This window comes from Channa argus, chromosome 6, assembly GCF_033026475.1.
Source record: "Channa argus isolate prfri chromosome 6, Channa argus male v1.0, whole genome shotgun sequence".
Taxonomy (NCBI): Eukaryota; Metazoa; Chordata; class Actinopteri; order Anabantiformes; family Channidae; genus Channa; species Channa argus.
This window is the reverse complement of record NC_090202.1, coordinates 9,735,445-9,756,545: the sequence shown is the minus strand read 5'-3', so window position 1 is coordinate 9,756,545 and position 21,101 is coordinate 9,735,445. Positions and strand designations below refer to the sequence as shown.

At 39.0% G+C, this 21,101-nt stretch overlaps 1 protein-coding gene across 3 annotated transcripts; it reads right to left on the bottom strand.

The window, feature by feature from the left end:
* Positions 1-244: 244 nt before the first annotated feature.
* si:ch211-195m9.3 (galaxin) lies at positions 245-12,290 on the bottom strand. Of its 3 annotated transcripts, none has more exons than XM_067508631.1 (15): positions 12,209-12,290; positions 12,056-12,088; positions 11,042-11,090; positions 10,263-10,417; positions 9,351-9,485; positions 8,910-9,098; positions 8,682-8,695; positions 8,387-8,409; positions 7,517-7,593; positions 5,354-5,445; positions 4,409-4,635; positions 3,211-3,370; positions 2,002-2,164; positions 1,824-1,883; positions 245-1,730 (listed from the first exon to the last, which is right to left on the bottom strand). In XM_067508631.1, exons 1-15 carry the CDS (start codon positions 12,234-12,236, stop codon positions 1,474-1,476), a joined length of 1,662 nt encoding a protein of 553 aa, XP_067364732.1. In that variant the 5' UTR covers positions 12,237-12,290; the 3' UTR covers positions 245-1,473. The 3 variants fall into 3 exon arrangements, with proteins under 3 accessions (XP_067364732.1, XP_067364733.1, XP_067364731.1); XM_067508632.1 differs by having other exon boundaries at positions 246-1,730; positions 2,002-2,167; positions 4,409-4,488; XM_067508630.1 differs by having other exon boundaries at positions 249-1,730; positions 2,002-2,167; positions 12,209-12,289.
* Positions 12,291-21,101: the final 8,811 nt, after the last annotated feature.

The following is a 21,101-nucleotide window of genomic DNA, read 5'->3' as shown; positions in this document are numbered from 1 at the left end:
GCACTACCCCAGAGGATCTTAGCACTAAAACATCAATTTATAAAACAGAAGAAAACAGTAAAGACGTTCCTGTCTCATGTTTAGAAAAAAATTACAAAAGGTAATTGCCCAGCACCTCTTTTACAGCACAGGTAGAAGAGTTTGCCCAGTGCCAGGAAAATTTAAAAAAATTCATAAGGTGCAACCTTAAAAAACTAGCACTGAGGACAACTGAAGCACTGTACTGTTTTTAATGCCAAGAATCAGCGGCTGACATCAAAGAAATGAGTACAGTCTTGGTTCCATTGAAGTGGAGCCAAAAATTGTCAAGCAGTTGCTTAAATAAAAGAAATCTCCGGGGAAAAAAATGTGCTATTTGCAACTTCCCATGCTCAACCTTAATCATGATGAAGCAGAAACAGGGTTATTTTTAGGTTTTATGTTTATTTAAAACATAATAAAAAGGCATCTATAATGTGTTTGTCATGTAGTTAAAAAAACATGCAAAAACATACTTAAATAAGTAGTTTTAAGCTTTTCTCTTGCTTATATAGGATTTCTGTTAGATTATAATAGGTATTTGGCCTAAAACATGTCATCCACATACGAAATCAACATACAGTTGTATGCATGAGAAATGTACAGAGCACCAATTGCAAAACATACACCATTTCCACCGAGTATTACAGTACAGAAAGCACAACCGAACCCATAGCTTATGATACATTCAACTAGACATTGTTTAAACACATACACATGGGCAAACAATGGATTTTTCATAGGAATGGGCTTAAAGCACTTTTTTAAAGAAATCTTTGTCAATTGGTATTTTAATAAGTCACTACATAGTACTTCACATCATTTGCTTGTAAACATATAATAGTCTGAAGGACGTGCAAACAGGTGCCATTTATCTAGATAGCTTAAAAATGATAAAAACAAATATAATATTCCAAAAAATATATAAGTTCCTGACTGTTTAGCTTACATGGAAATCGAGTAGTATAATAATAATGTCATGAATAATGCCATGACACCATGAAAATAGTGCTCCTGGTGTTTTGCTTCACAAAAATGAGTATAAATGTTATTTATCTTTCATTGAGTAATAAGAAAAGCATTGCAGATAATAAAGGTGACTTAAAGGACAACTTCACCAATTGTCAGCTAGCTTTGTATGGCTTTGGTTTATGGTGTAAATGTACATTTATGCATTAAAACGTTCCTTTGACTTTCTTATATCAAAATACTTCTCTGCTTCAAGCTGAAAAACTCCTCCAGATGACATAATGAGCGCAAAAGAATGTTGACCATAATTACAAACTGCATAGTGTGACCAACAAGACAACATCATCTGAACTGAAGTGATGTCATCAGCTAAAAGTAGAGAGATAATTGAATATAGGGAAGTCAATGGGAAATTTAATGGCATTTATTTCCATGTACTACCCAAAGAACCAAAACAAGCAAATTCAAAATCAGTGAAGCTTTCCTTTAAGAATCATAACACTTGGAATAAATGAAATGGAGTGATTGGAGAATAGTGTCATGGTTGAAATCAGTAAAGACATTCACATCATCAAAGAAGTAGGTCTTGCGAGGAATCAGTTTAGGGGACATACAGTCATCAGATATTTTCAGGATGTAGTGTGAGGTAAGAGCTATCACAGTGGCATTTCTTCCATGGATTTTCAGCACACTGCTGAAAACAATGCTGTGTGGAGATACACTTTCCACTGTCCCAATATGCACTATATGGAAACATAAACAAACCAATTACATTGTAAAATCCACATGTTTGTAAGCAGCATTTCTTAAACGTAAATTATAAAATGAAATCTTACCTCCTTGGCAAAGATCTGTTTCATTCAGATTGACCAGTGATAGAAATATGAATTCTGAATCTGAAAAAAACATTATATACATATGATAAGACCCAGGAGTTAGAATATGTATCTAGTTACAGTGTATTGACAGTGTGGGATGCTATGCTGGGAGGCAAAGGCCAAAGCAAACACTGACCTTTAACCCTCTTGCTCTCATGATGTCCTGGGTGAGATACTGGAAAGAGTTTCCCAGCGCAGCATGACCACAGAGAGCTGTTGTAGTAGTGGTGACCACAGCATCTGAATCCTCTCTTGGCAGAGTAGAGTAACTGCTCTTCCTCACTCGAACAGCAAATGTCCTGCTACGATAGCAGATACAGGGTTTTGTTGAGACAGCTTGTTCGTGTTGTTGTTGGTTTTCTTAACCATTAGACTGATACATATATGTAAGACACTATATACAATAAATAGATCCTGGACTCACGGCTATGGTCCTGACCAGGCCAGTGAAGGGAATGGCTGAGTTTTGCATACAGTGCAGTTTTCACAAAAATGATAGGATAGCTTTTCTAATTACTTAGACACTAAAACCCACAATGACTTTACTTTAAACACGATTAATGTCTGCAACCTATTTAGTTTTGGTTTTGAAGCTGTAGACATCCATTGCTGTCCAAAAATCTAGGAAAACCACAACAGCCAGACATGCAGCTCCTCCTTTCTCCTTGGGCAGTCGAGACAATTTAAAAAAATGTTTTTCCAGATGATATGCCATAATTCCACTTAAAGACGCCCACATACACAGACAGACTGGCTCATGTCAGACTGATGTCAAATGTCAAAGCACTTGGGAACATTTAATGGGATTTTTGTTAAAAAGGGTGGGTTAAAAACCTCATTGTGTTTTAGAATAAAGAAATGTACCAACAGAGGAAAATAGTGTCTCTAATTCTGTGTTTTTACAGCCTAAATAGTTTTTTGGCAACAGCAGATGTCTACAGCTTAGATGAATAATGACTTCCTTAATTATTTACGACTTACATTTCCTTCAAGCAACACAGGCCAAACTAACACACAGTTTTTCAGTCAATGATTTCCAGACAGCTGAGCCTGAGTTTGTTGATACTTTACTGTGTTAGCCCAAAAAAGTCAAATGAATATAGTATTCTGGTATCATAAATTCAGTAACTAAACAATAAGAACCCTATTCTATTGAACCCGTCTTAGCAATTTAACAAATCTGTAACCCTGACATGAAGCCCGATAAATATCTGTGGAGAGAACTGAAGATGGGAGTTCATAGAAACTTCCCATCCAATATGATGATGCATGAAGAATGCAACAACCTGCCAAAGTCCAGGTTTAATGTAGTGTAATTAAAAGTATTATAGCTAATAAAACAAACCTGTGGGTTATGCAGGATGGATCCACAGCATTGTGCATTATCTCTATGTTTGCCTAAAGATGTCAGATTGTGCAGCATCCCTGAGCAGCACATCATCTGTGGGTCTTTAATGTTGTACGCTTTGACCCCACAGCAGTGAACATGTTCTCCTTTGGTATGTCTGGGTGGAGAAACAGAGATTGTAGTTGATGTCAAACAAGGAGAGAAGTTATTAATATAATTATTCCTGTCTTCTAAAAACAGACTGTTTTTATTGTATAACTGTAAAATTGTTCCAGTAAATACTTAACAAAAATGTCAAATAAAAGCCTGATTTCTGACATAAATATGAACAATTCATGGTTTTCTTGTCACATAAAATAGAAACCAGCCTCTGTTCATCCCAACCATTGCAATTTACAATGGGTAAAAGATTAATGGCTTTTCCTTTCCAGGGTTGCCAAACAGTTCAAAGTAGAAAGCCATTGCATGTGTATTTTGGCACCTGATAAATCACAATCCAGTATTCACTCTCCTTTTATCCTTTTAGTAAAGAATGTGTTGGGTCTGTGGTTTGATCCCTGGCCCTGGATATATGTCAAAGTGTCTCTGGGCAAAACACTGAACCCCTAACAGCCCATTCCCCTCCCCAGCTGTGCAGTGCCGGTCCAAGCCCGGTAGAATTTGGGGAGGGTTGCGTCAGGAAGGGCATCAGGCGTAAAAACTGTACCAAATCAACATGCGGAGAATGATCCACTGTGGCGACCCTGAATTCACAGGATGAGCCGAAAGGAAAATAAATAAATAAATAAATAAGCAAAGAATGTGTTGATGGAAGCTTGATCAATATGTAATTAATGACAGAAAGTACTAGAGCGCTATGGAAATACTGTAAACAGCAGCCAGACTGTTATTAAATAAATCAAACCATCCCAGCAGTCGCAAACTCAGACGGACATTGCTTGTGCCAGTTTGTTTAGCAGCTGGAATGTCAGTATGTCTCAAATATTTTCCCTCACCACTCATGTCTGAGTTTGTCTGTCCTTAACTCTCACACACATTTTTGAACTTTACACACATACCGTTTCCATTTTAGATCTTACAAAACACGTACTACATACTGTAGCATGCAATCCTGATTAAAAAAAAAAAAACTGACTTTGTTTCAATGGATTTCATCAGCTTTTTACAGCTCAAGCTCAAATGCACATATAATCACCTGTGCCCATTGCAGCATATCTCAGTACCAGGTTGGAATTTTTCTGTCCCACAGCAGTGTTCTCCAGGTGATCCATAAAACTGAGAATAACATATAGTCTCTTTAGCTGGGTTGTAAGGAATACTATTCTCTGAGCATTGCTCTCCATCTTCTCTGTCCGTGAACAAGGTGTTATTACAACAGAGAACTCCACGTTGTGCCAAGCCAAAGGGTGTTTGTCCACAGCACTTGAAGAACCGGAGAAAATATGATAAATACACAGCAAAACACATGCAAACTGGCACAACATACTGAAATTCACACACACACACTCACATATCTATCTATCTATCTATAGATAGATAGATAGGTAGATAGATAGATAGATAGATAGATAGAGATAGATAGATACATATACATAGATTTGACAAAAATTAGATAAAGGCCCAAAACATTGCCCAAAACATTGTTCTCTACACATAAACTTGTTCTTACCAAGACATTGTTATATCATCCTTTCGTATACGTAGTACGTTGACGATGCTAACAACTTCAGGGTTTTATATGTTTTGCACACAAAACACCCTTCCTTACTGTATTAAGGGGAGTGGGGTGGAGCTCCGAGCTTTAACTATGAAGCTGCACCAAAACAGCAGGCTTTGGTTTTTTTTGTGTGAGTACTAAATGGTGTGACCAGGTGTCAGTTCTCAAAGGTAAATAATTCTTTCTTTCTATTATAATGAAGAAATGTGCGGTTTTTGCTAATAGACAGCAAGATATGAAAGGATTATTTATTGAAACTTTTTATGTTGGACTGGTTAGATGATGAATGAGGGAATCTAATTTCCTACAGGCCTACAAACCTCTCTGAAGTTTCCCACGGGAAAAAGGATAAAGCCTTTAACCATTCCAGAAAAACATTTAATGCATGAGCATCAAGAAGAGAAAAATGAATTAATACATTACTTGATCTTCCCAGGGCTTCCTCAGAGATACACAGCCATCACAACAAATATGTGAGCTTGTGTCAAACACAGTGGGGGTATTGTCACATTGACCTACACAGAGGGTGTGGGGTTGGGAAGGTTGACATAGGACAGAACAGTTAATCGAAAACAGTGTGGAGCCTGTGGGAATGACAGAAAGAAGTATAATAAAATCTGGGAAATACCCTTCTTGATACACATGTATGGGAACCCGTCACCTAATCTGACATTTTTATGCACACTGTTAGAGGATGGTGTGAACAAATACCTAAACAACAGTGCCTTTGAAATCAACATGCAATCCCTCGTGATTTCCTGTCCTCTAGCCCTGAGCTACTCTACTGTTGAAGAAAGCTTTTTCCAGACTTTCGTCGACAATAAAATGATGTAATGTTTACAAGATCTCCTCCAAGATGAGGAGTCAGGTGCTGATGTGTGTGCTGAGAAAAGTACCTTATCCCAATGCCTGGGGAAGAAACTATTCATTTGTATGTTGTTGTTTGAAGTTCACACTGGTTTTTGGGGAAAGGTTTAACTGAGTTCTACGGATAAACTGCAATTCAAATCTACAAAACACTGAACTAAGTTAACAGGCTTGTTTTTCCACAGCTTATTCTACTCTTTTGGTGCGAAAACACATTTCATTGAAAAATAGCTGATCTGACACCAAATCCACACATAATAAAAAGCTTTCAGTAAACCCCAACCACAGCATTTATTCTTTACTTCAGATGTGCTTACATTGGGGTATAGGGTAGAGTTTGTGTATGCACTGGGGGCTGTACCTGTGAGTGTGAGCTGGGCGCCACCTACAGACAATATACTGTAATACATGCCATTCTGCGGCACCGATGAAGACCCCCTGCGGTAAAAGTAGCTAATTTTTGCGTGCACATTTTGCCCCCTAGGTGGTGCTCAACCACCTGCCTCTCATTTGGACTTCCCTTCATCACAGTAACCACCGTAAAAGGTCTGAACACGCTGCAGAACAGCTTCAAGTACAAACTGCCATGATGTGTTGAACAATCCCTACCTCACCGCTATCACCTGTGTCTGGCCAAAAGACATTCCAGGCAATCAATCTGGCTGTCATTGATTAACCACTCATCTCTTCCCATTTTAGTTACATATTACTGTTTTGCCTCAACTGTTATTGTGAGATTACAATTTATTTTTTGTATTTCAGTGATCCTAAATCACGGACACAAAACTGCTCTGGCTGTACACTAGTATTTTGTCTCCTTTATAACCGAACTAACCTTATTGAAGCTTGGCCTCCAGTAGTTACGGTAATGTACAGCATATCATATATTAACCCACTGCATTGAAAACATTTATATCTGCATGAGCATACAGCTATGGACTGTAATTAAATACAGAAATAAAACATGTGCAGGCCTTTTTTTCTCTCAGTGAGACACATGCCCTTTTTTAAGTACAAGCTGCCCCTACATGTCTCCAGCTTGCAAATTATCTCCCCACACTTCGTTTATGTGTCCCGATTTCTGGCCAACATCGAAATACAAAACAAACCTGGTAAGTCATGAGACATACTTTACTGTCTGGAAAGGTCTCTGAACCACCAGACCACAAAATATAGGCACCTGAATAAAATGAGACGACTACAGCCTGTGGACAAAGAGTTCCCACACCCCAAATCAGAATGTTGTCTGGAAAGAAAGAAACTTATGTAAGCTCCTGATGTTTTGACAAAGCCTTCTTTATTGCTGAACTAGCTTTCAGATAAGCAGGAGTATTTTCTACTTCCTGAACACTCAGCCTTTTAGCTTTGCTTCCTCATGTGCTTATCATCACTTTCATCATCAATATCGTCACTCAGATATTCATATATTACAGCATTACAGCATGGCCATCGGGTTGAAATCTTATTAGTTTTCACTGCCCTGCCAAGAAAAACAACAGCAACACAGGTAAACACTTAGCTGCTCTTAAGCTCACTACCAAAAATCAACACTGTCTAACAGACGAATATCAATACATAAGATGTAAGATAATATAAGATGATCTGACCGCTCACCAAGCACTAACTACATGGAGCACAGATTTTATATTTCGTTTATTTCAGCATCAAGACGGTCATAGGTCTCATTAAATAACCGAACGTTCACACATAAGGTCATACCTGAGCCGGAGTGCATACGTGGCTTTGTGGGGTTTCTCTTCAAGAAGAGACATTTCACAGGGACATGTTGTTCCTGCCTTTGAAAGATAAGAAAAAAACAAATACAAAAGCAGTCAATGACACATGAATGCTGACAAGTACTCTTTACCACTGTTTCGCATGTGACAGTTATTCAATGTGCCAAACAAATCCTAGATGTAAAAGAGGGTTAGCTAGTAAGCATGGATGTAAACAATAGGATTTACATTGTTTAACCTTATTTTGCAAATGTAGATTTGAAGCTCGACGAGATAAGTAGAATTTACCCCTGTGGAACTCCAGATGTTAATCTGTTGCTCAGTACAGGTTCCAGCTACCATAAAATAGTTCCTGTTTTAGAGATTAGATCAAAATGGTTTAGCGACACCAGTGTTCAGGTTTATCCATCAGTATTTTGTGAATGCACTGGGAAATGCAGCTACGAGAGCCAATAATGTAAGGACACAACCTCTGATGTCATAAAAAGCTTCATTAAAGCAGTTTCAGTGTTGTGTCAAGACCAAAATCCACTGTTAAAAGCATTGTGCTAAACAGCCCAGTGTTCATTTTTCAAGCTAAAATGATGGTATGGTTGTGATTTATTACACCATATTGCTCTTTCTGATTATGCTTTGCATTTTTAAATGTTGTTTGCAGAATATTTTGAGCAACTGTACCTTGTACAGTATACAGTTTTAGGATAAAACCTGAGCTTCTGTATCTGGACCAGTGTACTGAGATTATTGTTGGGTTGCCACCCAACAATAATTAAGAAAAAATCAAAGCAAGAGGGAAGGTACTTAGCAAGAGGTAAGGTTAACTATGTATTGTGAGTGTTTGTGTTTGACTTACTGCACGATTTCAGCTTCAGGTTTCTAAAAAATAAAAATAAAGCACAAAAATCTAAATATCTCAAACAGTTACCACCTACTTGACTGCTCTGGTGATCCAATGCAACCCAATCACAAAGGGTTTAAACATACTGCAAAGCACACTTAACAGAGGTTTCTGTGGCTTTTTATTGTTATTTTTGTTGTTGTATCTTATATGACATAAAAGTTTATATCCAGTGAATATTATATCTCCATCTGGACAGTTGTCTCTTACAGCAGTTCTACAAAATTTGAAAGGAAATGTTGGTTCTTACCTGGTGTTGTTCATCTGTGGAGATAGAACACAAAGACTTCTGAGTGCATGCAGATGATCAAAATTACAACAAATGTGTGAATTTGATTACATGCGTCTGTGACTCATTTTTCTAGTTATACAAATAGAAATAGCATCATAGAATACATCATAGAATATGAAGCTATAGATAAAAATCTATCCTGGCCAAGAAAACTTATTATAAAATGATGTGCTCATATTAACGCACCATGTTCTTTTTTACATTCACTTGAATTAAGGGGTTGTGGCTGAGGTTCACCCTCCACTACAGTGCAGCACTGGGTCCGTTTGTCGAACTGTTTATGGAGACAGCAGACGCTGTTGCTTGTTTTCTTGTTCAGAATAATTTTGTTACTGTTGGGTCCACAACACAGCTGCTTGTCTGCATCAATAGCCTCTGAGGGAAGGATCACAAATTTATGTGAGCCATGACTCAGACAAGAAATCTACTGTAGATCCTGCAGATTACAAGTCTTTGGACAGGACAGAATAAAATAAAACAGGTTATGTGTTACATTACAAAAGCAAACATGTTGCAGTGCTAGGAGAATCAGGATTTGTTTTACAGTCAGAAAGTAATGTGAAGAATAGGCTGTACACCTTTGTATGATATGGTGATGAAATGAGACACTACTGGTATGGTACTTACTGTTACCGCAACACTCTGCCTTTGGGACGGGCTTAGCTACAATGGTGGAGTTACAGCACATTTCATTGAGAGTGTCGTAGGCGTTCGCATCACAGCAAGCTGACACCTTTTCACTTATACCCTGATGAACATGTTCTGTAAATACAGAGGTCAGAGAAGTCAGGATAGAAGCTGTAAGAGTTGGCGCATGGTTCTGTGCTGGGGAGTTCCCAGACTCTAGATGTCTGGAGTTCAGCGAGAGGTCCAAAGTGTGTTAAACGGGTCAATTGGTGAATGTTGGCCAGTGGGATAGCAGCTCCCCCATCGGTGTGTGAGTGAGTAACAATAGTTATAAAAAGTGCTATATGTGTAAGTGCAGACCATTTTAACTGTGTTGTATTTTCCTCTCTTTAATTACGTGACCTATTGGTATGATGGTTTAAAACCACAAATGTAGTGGTGTTATAGTGGAGGAGCTCAAGAGGTTTTTGATGGAGCTATTCCCTCATTTATTGGGGAGGCTTGCGTCAGGAAGATCATCCGGCGTAAAACCTTTGCCAAATCAACATGCGGGGAATGATACACGGTGGCGAACATGAATAAGGGATAAGCCAAAAAGGACAAAAAAACAAATAAAACATTCAGCTCATTGGGGGACATTCTGTCCATGCTATAATAAGAGACAAACACTTTGATGTATTATGTTTAATCTAAATGACATGTATGGTTTAAATCTGACGTATGTTTAGATCATCCTGTGTATTGCTGATTTTCATCTGGTTGGATTTGATCACTTTCATTATTTTTAATCTAAAAATAATTGAACATGCTTTTATCTTCCTTTTACTTTTAACTACGTTTAACATGTTGCGGTAAAATCACAAAACCAGCATTTCCATTTTTTACTCCTTCACACCAGTGTGTGGTCATTACCTGTTAATCTGCCACCCTTGTTGGCTTTACAACAAGTTGCTGCTGAAGGATTGAATGTCTCGTTTCCACAGCATGACAGCCCTGCCCCTAGATGAATTTTATTCTTACAGCACACAGCCTCATTGAGGTCGTAGTATACTGTCGAATTGCTATTTCTGAAAGACAAAATATCATCATTATTATAATTTACAGTCATTAGTACTGCATATATATCCCAGTAAGTAATGTATACATCAGTACAATTATTTTACGAGTGTACCCTCATGTTATCCTTTGCTATACCGCCCTCTCATGGTCCTTTGTGGCTACGGTTACAGTTACAGTGGTACCCATGGACCCACATGTACAGTACTTACTGGAACAACCGAGTAAGCAACCTCAGGGTTACACGAAACATCAGGATTTATCCAAATGTTAATGCATTGCATATTTCAGCTTCGGACTTGGACCAGATAAGAATCTGAATTGTTGTAGGAAGTCACAAAAACCATTGGCGGCTTATCCTCCTAAATATTGTGACCGTAGATTATGATCATCTAACAGGTCACTGGCAAGATATCGAAAACATCTGACATGAATGTTAATGTCTAAGCAGAATAGCCAGTGTATCACATGCATAGCCTTACTATCTCTCCTTTTCTTCTCCAGCTACTACATGTTCGTGCTGTGCCTGGGAGTTGCCTGAATGACGTAATGCATATATCGGTCCACGTCCCCCCGTCTCATCCTACCTTCACTCAACATCTTACATACACACTGGTAGGCGAGTAAATACTCACCGGTAGTGACAGTGGTGTTGTGAGACTGCATTGGCTCTCATTGCAGACTCTGTCAAGAAATACAACATTTGAGAAGCAAATACCGTTTGAAAAAATGTCCTAACTTGTTTTTGTAGCTGAGGTTAGAGTTTAGGCCCACCTTTTTAATCAACGACTGATTCATATGTCTGTAAGCACGTGGCAATCCGAGTTACACGAGGAAAAAAATATGATTTATTTTTTTTATTTTTTATTTTTTTTAAGGTATGCTATTTAAGGGTAATTGCCAGAAAACAGATGCTCCTGCGTCATTACATGACACCCGTCCAAAGTCACACACCCTGGAAGCAAATCAAAAATCTGCTACCCACTGTCTCGGCAAACGAATCATCACAGCTGCAGGGTCGTTTCCAGCTTGGAGAAAAATTTTTTCCCAGCTTTCAGTGGGTTTCAGGAATGCGGAGAAGTATAGAATGCCGAAATTTGTGCATTACCGGGTGATTGAGTGATGATGATGACAATTGATGATGATGATAATTATTAACATTATTATTATTATTTTGGGCTCACACAGGGGCCAAGTTTTAAATCCAGATCGGGCTTTGAATGACAAACCATTCATAGGTGACATCGCGCAGAAGTTGCAAGAAGAAAGAAGAAAAACTGATCAACAAATGTCATTACGGAAAATCTTCTTACTACCTGCAGTCAATGTATCTCCCTCTGCGCGCGCGCGCGCGTGTGTGTGTGTGTGTGTGTGTGTGTGTGCTGGAGTGAAAGGGTCCCTGACATCCCCAACCCAATACTCAGAAAACCAAACACACACTCCATCACAAACGCACAAACACACACACACACAAATACAGACTTACGCAAGACAACTCACACTCGTAAAATAGCATCCCAGCACAGAAAAAGAAATAGCTGGATAAACAAAATATCAGAGACAATGAGCATAAACTGTGTTCTTAGAAACGGACCCTACACCAGAGAGCTCATTACAGGGAAGAAAGGAAATTAACCAGACCTACTTACCATAAACAGAGGTGAACCCAAATGCCATCCAAACTGAAATAATGTAACCAGAAAAATCATGACCGTTACAAGCTTGTACTCAATAAATAAAAAATGAATAAATAAAATAAATAAATTACTAAAAATCATAGCCCACTTGTGTCTATTACTTACATAATGTGAGAGAATAAAGTGGAGACATCTTGACACAACTTTGTCTACCACTCAATAGGCTGCTGTATCAAAGACTGGGATGCAAAAGATGCAAAGATCTAAATAGTGCCAATTAGCCACTCCTACTAAAGGATATTACCAAAAATAAAACACTTTAAAACCTGTGGAGCATAGGTCTCATGTACACTCTACCCCAACACGCCCATCCAACGCCACATACCAGCCATGCTGTAAGAGTTACATATTTGAAGAATTCCAACAGAAGGACATTAGCTAAATCATTTTTGTCTGAAGATAGGATAGGATTAGATAGGTCTCTAATGTCTCACAGGTGACAACAGGTATTAACAGAGCAGTGAGGTGCTGCCTTGAGGCGACGTGCTGCACCCAGGAGAGATAAATTAAAGCAGGAGTTAAAATCCGATGATGCTTCTTTGGCAGATTTGACAGATCATCATTTTCTCATTCATTTTGTTTAGGCTCCTTGCTACATTTATTGCTCTAATGACATATTTCTCACTTTGCTTAGGAAAAAGCCTCTGGGGAAATTTTTTTTTCTATTGTCTGTCGACTTGAACACGAGCATCTCTTACTCATCCTTAAACTTGACAACTTCACAAGCCCAAGTCGTGGTTCTCCTCAAGCTATGTTGTGGCTCCCACAATATACCGTACTTGTGTACTATGTTCTGAGTACAGTATGCCAACATTTTAATGTACTCAGATGAAACTAGAACAATTAACTTAAAATGTACTTACTCTGGTTTGTCCTTCCCTTATTGTCGTACCGGTTTCCTCATCCTTGCTTACTTGCTGTTATTTGATATTTGGTAGCTGACCGGCTGCACACAAAAGTCCCCTAAACACTAGCAGCAAAAGATAAAAAACATGTTGCACACTTCCGATGAAATCAAGTGCTTCCGTGTCTTTAGCGAAATTACAAAAGTAGGTTGACTTTTAGTGACAAATTTTTAAAACATGCCAAAGTTTAGACACACTGACTGGTGTCAGCAGAGGCAAAATCAGACTTAGAACAACTGAGTATTTAGGAAAACAGCAAAGACATTATACTTTAAACTTCACGTTCATACTTCACATACTTCACTATAATTGGGAATAAAAACATAAAAGGAAATAACTTCAGACACACCGTCTATCATATTTTTAATTGCTCTTAATTGATCGGCAGCAACTGGTGACAGAGAGGCTGGAGTCTTTCGCTTATTTTTGTCAAAAATTCCAAAGGCAAAACCAGAAATCCAAACAATTCTGTAGTTATTTCTAGCGAAGGCAACCATGACATTTTAAAACCGTTTTTAGAAACACACACGAATCATATTTTTGATTATTTCTACTAGCCAACAACACACTGATGTGTGCCCACTCAAACACCGCTATTCATATCTAATCAAAACATTTATGACTTGTAACTGCTTATAATCTACTGCAAAATCAATACACGTACAAATACAACACAGTAACACGGATGTTTGTGCTTTATTTTTTTTTAATGCGCTATTTTTAAATACTCGTGTTTTGGAGTTGACGATTTACATACCAACAGGCGAAACATACAGTTATATAAATGATAAATAGAAGCGACTGATTCTTCAAAATCCTGTAATAAAAAGATCCAAAGAAATGCAAAGTGTGAGACAAGCAACACTTCATGTCAAGCTGGGCGATTGAGCTGGCAACCTTATGATGACAAACTCGTAACTCTAAGAGGTCACCACTGCCCCACGTAAGACACCGAGTGTGGCGTGGTAAGAACCATGGTTGCCATGGTGATGGAGGATACCTTAAATGCCAATAGTGGCACGTATTTTGATATTTCCTTTACACCTCCACAGACAGTCACAGTGGCACAGTGACCAATGCTTCCCTCTTCCGTCTCTTACGTTTACTTTTTTATATTTAGCTCTTGCTTCACCTCCATTGTCTCACCTATGTCCTTTTTACTGCACTAACAATTTAATTATTAGTCGGCTACACCTCTGAGAAATGGATGTGAGACACTGAGTAATGCAGTATTTTGATTGGTTGTGAGTGGAAGAGTGAGAAAGATAAATCATGTTTAAATTTTTAGAGAATTGTCAATAATGTTTTTATGTGTCGACATAAAATAGGGTAAATTGGAATTAAACCTAGTATTAAGCAAAATATAGATTTTATTAGTCTTTTGTAATTTTAATGTCTGCTGGGTTTGGAAATTATGAGGTTCAATGACTGAGATGCAGGCCCAAGAAAGAACAAACAAAATACATTTTTGGTGCACACACATTTAATACTAACAATGTGGTGACAAATGTTAAACAGTACAAGTTTTAACAAAGACACTAAAACAAAAGAGAAAAAAAATATAAGTCTTGGTAAGTAGAAGAATTTAAATCTATGTTGAAAGTGTCAAGTCGAGGGCACAACAGCTTATTTGTGAGTTACAAGTGAAAAATAAAAGTGAGGAAATCCCTGTAATTTAAACAAGTTAAACCAAATGAGCCTATTCAGGACAGGGTGACACAAAAGCCTACTCTGGAGGATATAACGGTTCCCCAGCCACTTTATTCAGACTGAAGAAGCCCTTTGGACATGATTCCTGAAACCTGGATTAATGATAATCTTCACGGACAAGTTAAACTGAAAACTTAAAGACAACGAAATGAAAACGTCAACTTCATTATCTTTTTATCATCCCTTGGGAATTATTGTTTGTGCCTCTGCCAAAATTCAGACGAAGATCAAACAAGACAACACACTCATTATTTATACAGCATGAATGAAAAGTGATTTAATTTCCTGGAAGACACAAGGGTTTTTTTCATATTCTTGTAGATGTATGCGACCACAGAGAAAATGTCCTTTTCACCAGACGACTCCACTGTTTCATCACACATTTCTGCCTGTCTCTCAGACATCTCAGGCTGGATGAGTGAGAGACATCTTCAACTCAAGCTCTCCAAGACCGAAGTCCTTGTCCTTCCAGCCAGACCTTCGACACAACACAACATCAGCATCAACATTGGATCTACAGTGATTGTCCCCACTAAGGCAGCCAGAAATCTGGGGGGGTCATCATCGACGACCAACTGAGCTTTAAGGACCACATCTCCTCAGTCTCGAGGGCGTGCAGATTTGCCCTCTACAACATCAGAAACCCAACTCATTGTACAGGCGCTGGTCTCATCTTGAAGCTTTGTTGATAGGGTTACTGGTATCCACAATCAAAGCCTTGCAGATGATCCAAAATGCAGCAGATCGCCTCATTTGTAATCAGCCAAAAAGGACCCATGTCACACAGCTTTTTAGATCTCTACTCTGGCCTTGTGTAGCTGCTCGCATCAGGTTCAAAGCTCTGGCTCTTGCTCACAGGGTGGTTAACTCAACAGCTCCCGCTTACCTCAATTCACTCATTCAGGTCTACAATCCTTCCCGTCCGCTACGGTCTGCCACAGAACGACGTCTGGTGGTCCCAGCACCGGACAGAAGACACCAAACAAAACTTTTTGGCGCAATAATCCCACGATGGTGGAACGAGCTACCAAACTCTGCACGCTCGGCAGATTCTCTCACAATATTCAAAAAACGGCTGAAAACAGAACTCTTCTGCACCTTCCTATGCACTTGAAAAAAAAAACATTTCCCTTCTGCTTTTTTTTTTTTCCGCACATGCATCTCGTGAAATGTGAACATTTTTTTGATAAGACTTTGCTTTGACGTTTTCTCGTTGACTTCGATTTTTGCTGCCTTGTAACGCACTTGTAAGTCGCTTTGGATAAAAGCGTCTGCTAAATGACTAAATGTAAATGTAAAATGTAAGCAGATGGTGGAAGGAAGAGCCCAACTCCTAAAGTCCATGCTGAAACATGTGACATCACAATAACCTGAGAGAGTAGACTACTTCTCTTCTGGGATAAGGGAAAGTAGATCATGCTGTGTTTGATCTCCAGAGTGAACAACAGAGATGCTATTTTCAAGCCTACATGAAAAACCAGACATGGAATGAGGATGTTTTCACCTGTGCCAGACATAGTGTGACTGATCATCTCCCAAGATAGAGACAAACTGTGTGGAGAATTATGGCTTCAACTTCACAAAACCCCATTCACCTGCAATTTTGGATGCATACTGCTGGTGAGGACATTGAATTAAGCTCCTGTGAATTTGCTGTGTGCAAATGGGAGTGTGAAGCTGCACACTGCCTGTGACTGTGGCTGAGGACTAGGATGACATCTTTATGAACCCAGCAGAGATGTGCACTTTAGTACAGCTAATCTGCTAGATGCATCACTCCCTGTGTGTTTACCTTATTGCACTCTCTGATATTTGAAGGCTGAGTCTAAAGCACAGCTAAAAACAGCCAGGGAAGGTCAGAATAAGACCTGTAGCTGAACCGATCTCATGTAGTGATATGATAAAGAAAACAGAAAAGTGAATACAGACTAGTGCATCCACTATGAGTTTGAAATTTTTGAAACAAGCTAATGCTCCTTAACTGATAACAGTGGAAGAAATAATGACCTTTTCAGGGAACCTTGATATAAATTTACTGGATACAGATCAGAGTGGATTGAGGGATATTTCACTATTGATCAACCATTGAGAGACATGGGTAAAGTAGAGGGTGTTGGGACTATTGAGACATTGTTGCACCAGATTTGACTCTCGCAGACTATGTCAAACTGACTGTATCTTGATGTAATTGATCAATTACATAGAATTCCAGTTCAGTTAGACATGAGGTTGCATCTGAAGTTGAGTCTGTGTTACTCAGGATTACAACTACTAAGAACTCTGGGTAGATAAACTCCATTAACTACACTGATGAGGCTCTAGCTTTCAGGAGAACAGAAGAAGAAGATGTCAATGAAGAGTCCATAATGTATCTTTAATCTTAAATGGCTTCCTCTTTTTGTTTGGCTTCTGACTTTTCCACATCACGTTGTTCTGAGAACATGAGAAAAGCCGTCAAAAAAACTGTATTGTATTAGTTGTACATGAAAATACTTTTCTCATAGGACAAGATGCATTCCATGTCCCAAGGATGCAGATTTTTTTTTTGTCAGCCGGAACTGTTGTGTCATAAGAACCAGGGTTGACATGGTGAATCCCTCATGAGCTAATGTTGACACCTATTGTGATATTTCCTCTTCACCTCAGTGCAGTCAAAATGGCACAGTGGCCAATGCTTTCCTCTCTATCATTTTTTGTCATATGCATGCCCACACCTGCACCATCCTCCAAGCTGCATTATGAGCTCACTTTGATAATCCTGACCAGGTCCCGTACATGCTGGATCATTCCTAATCCAAACTATTCTATTTTGTTTTTGGTTTGCATGGGATACAAATATAGTTAATCACATACTTGCATTTTTTCCATAATCTCAACTGTGTTTCAATTTACAGTGTGTTCAGTAGCTACTCATGCTCTTTATGAAATCTTATAATCTGGTGTCAGACTCGTTGAAACAATTCCAGAGACACACAACTCAGTCCAAATCTAAGAAAGCTCAGGTGACAAATTATTGTGCAACTCTATTTATACAATTAAAATTACGCTAAATACAGTGAAATGCACACCAGGCTTAATTTATAGAGAGTTGCATTCTGTATATGGCATGGTGTTTTCAAACATTTCTTTACATTTCTTTACATTTACATTTAGTCATTTAGCAGAGGCTTTTATCCAAAGTGACTTACAAGTGAGGTACAAGGCAGCAAAAATCTAAGTCAAAGAGAAAACATCAAAGCAAAGTCCTATCAGAAAAGTGTTCACAGTTCACGAGATACAAGTCCAAGAGATCAGAAAGGATTTTTTTTTTTTAAGAGATTTAAGTGCATAGGAAGATGCGGAAGAGTTCCGTTTTCAGCAGTTTTTTGAATATTGGGAGAGAGTCAGCTGACCGTGCAGCGTTTGTTAGCTTGTTCCACCATCATGGGATCATTGCGCTAAACAGTTTTGCTTGAATGTTTTCTTTGATGTTTGATGTTTCTTTGATGTTTCCTGAATGGACTTGCACAACACAGGATGGTGGTGTGTAAAATGACTCTGGTGGTGAGGAAGATGAAGAAGACAAAGGCAGATCAGAGGACGGAAAATGCTGAGTTTTCAGGGAGAAGGTGAGACAGGCTCTGGGTGTTCAGGAAGTGCTTTCAGATGACTGGACCACTACAGCTAATGTGATCAGGGAGACTGGTAGAAGGGTACTCTGTGTCATCTGGAAAGAGGAAAGTTGGCAAGTAGACTTGGTGGTGGAACAAGGAAGTTCAGGAGTGTATACAGAGAAAGAGGTCAGCTAAGAAGAAGTGGGACACTGAGAGGACTGAAGAGACTAGACAGGAGAGATAAGGTGTAAGGTGAAGGTAGAGGTGGCAAAGGCCAAACAAAGAGCATATGAGGATTAGTATGCTAGGTTAGATACTAAGGAGGGAGAGGTGGATTTGCACAGGTTGGGGAGACAGAGAGATGGAGATTGGAAGGATGTGATTAAAGATAAGTATGGAAATGTATTGACAGGTGCCAGGAGTGTGATGGGAAGATGGAAGGAAAACTTTAAAGAGTTGATTAATGAGGAGATGAAAGGAAATGAAGAGTACAAGAGGTGACTGGTGTGAGGCAAGAAGTAACAAATATTAGTAAGAGTGAGGTGAGGAGGACGTTGAAAAGGATGAAGAGTGAAAAGGCAGTTGTTCCTGATGACATACCTGTGGAGGTATAGAAGTGTCTAAGAGAGGTGGCAGTAGAATTTCTGACTAGTTTGTTTAAGAAGATCTTGGAAAGTGAGAGGATGCCAGAGGAATAGAGGAGAAATGTACTGGTGCAAAATTTTAAGAACAAGGGAGATGTGCAGAGCTGTGGCAACTACAGAGGAATAAAACCAATGAGCCAAACAATGAAGTTGTGGGAAAGAGTAGTGGAAGCTGGGCTAAGGGCAGAGGTGAGCATTTGTGAGCAGCAATATGGTTTCATGCCTAGAAAGAGAACAAAAGATGCAGTATTTGCTTTGAGGACGCTGATGGAGAAGTACAGAGAAGGTCAGAGGGAGTTGCATTGTGTCTTCGTAGATTTAGAAAAAGTGTATGACAGGGTGCCGAGAGAGGACTGGTGGTATTGTATGAGGACGTCTGCAGTGGCAGAGAAGTATGTTATAGTAGTGCAGGACATGTATGAGAGCTGTAAGACCGTGGTGAGGTGTGCTGTAGGTGTGAAAGAGGAGTTCAAGGTGGAGGTGGGTCTGCATCAAGGATCCGCTCTGAGCCCCTTCTTGTTTGCTCTGGTGATGGACGGGCTGACAGATGAGGTTAGACAGGAATCTCCGTGGACTATGATGTTTGCAGATGCAATTGTGATTTGTAGTGAGAGCAGCGAGCAGTGGAGGAAAATCTAGAGAGGTGGAGGTCTGCTCTGGAAAACAGAGGAATGAAGCTTAGCTGCATTAAGACAGAATACAAGTGTATGAATGAGAGGGACCCAGGTGGAACGGTGAGGTTACAGGGAGCAGAGGTGAAGAAGGTGCAAGACTTTAAGTACTTAGGGTCAACGGTTCAGAGCAACGGTGAGTGTGGAAAAGAGATGAAGAGGCGAGTGCAAGCAGGTTGGAACAGGTGGAGAAAAGTGTCAGGTGTGTTGTGTGATAAAAGAGCATCAGCGAGAATGAAAGGAAAGGTGTTTAAGACAGTGGTGAGACTAGAGATGTTGTTGACAGTGGCACTGAAGAAAAGACAGGACGCAAAGCTGAAGGTAGCAGAGCTTAAGATGTTGAGGTTCTCTTTGGGAGTGACGAGGATGGACAGGATCAGGAATGAGGACATCAGAGCGACAGCTCATGTTAGATGTTTTGAGGTGTGTAAGACCAGGTATTGTCATTTTTGCCATGACAATACTTGGTCTTAGACACTTCAAGTGTAATCAGCAAAGAAGCTTCAACATCCAGGATGTCTTTTAGCGTTTTATTATCTTGCATGAGATACAGAAGTACAGAAGTACAGAAGTACATCGACAGAGTTTTCATCCTATGCAGTTCTAAACTTCATACATCACACATTAGTTTTATAACCTTCCATTCCTAGGCAGAACTTTCTCCACCCTCAGGCTACTACCCCCAACCATTTGCTCCTTTTATGGAAACCTTTTCCCTTTCCAGCACTTTGATAAGCACCTGTGAGCATTGAGTGACTCTGGGTCACTACAGTGTGGGATAGTCAGCTGTTGGATAATAACTGACCTTGAAGCAGTTCTGCAAACATTTCAAGACAGAACATGTATATGAGACAAAGTTTGAACAACATTTAAACATCCTTCAAAAGTACACTGAGTCAAGTTGCCATTATATGTTAAATGCTAAGAGTAAAATGCAATTTCTTTTTTGTTCACATGTAAATGCTAATGGCTGTATTTCTGATTTATTCTTGTTTATGTGCAGTCAATAAAGTGTAACGTTTTCATTATAATTCTATATTAATATACTGATTTATATAAAACAAAATCATAGAAACTTCTGAAATAAAGGGTCATGATTTATTTAATACTCCCTGTTGTCAATGTTTTTAAGCCAGTGTGCTATAAATGATAACATATCCTTTTGTGAGCGAGAGTTGTTTTCAGTTTTTTAGTGAAACAAGCTTATTTAGACACATGTATGAAGTATTTTGGTAGTTCGGTGTGTTTAGGAGGTGAGATTAACAGTTTGGCCAAGGTGCATGTTGGTAATGCAGACTGTATCAAGTGTTTTAAAGAAGTGGTTTTGGTATCAAACAATGTTAGCAAAAAACTTTAACAATGTCAATTTAAATTGCTGCAGTTAGGGTTTGGAGTATTGTATATCGCTGTGTTCAAACTAGATAAATTATACAGTATGTGTCCATTTTTATGTTTTTATACTTGAGATCCAAATG

What these genes read in the sequence shown, in the direction of transcription:
- si:ch211-195m9.3 (XM_067508630.1), bottom strand. Translation starts at nt 12,236, where the DNA reads ATGTCTCCACTTTATTCTCTCACATTAT. An exon ending in GGAAGCCCTGGGAAGATCAA is followed by an intron (nt 4,636 to 5,353) that starts GTAATGTATTAA and finishes CGGTTCTTCAAG; the next exon opens with TGCTGTGGACAAACACCCTT. An exon ending in ATATGCTGCAATGGGCACAG is followed by an intron (nt 3,371 to 4,408) that starts GTGATTATATGT and finishes TTCTCCACCCAG; the next exon opens with ACATACCAAAGGAGAACATG.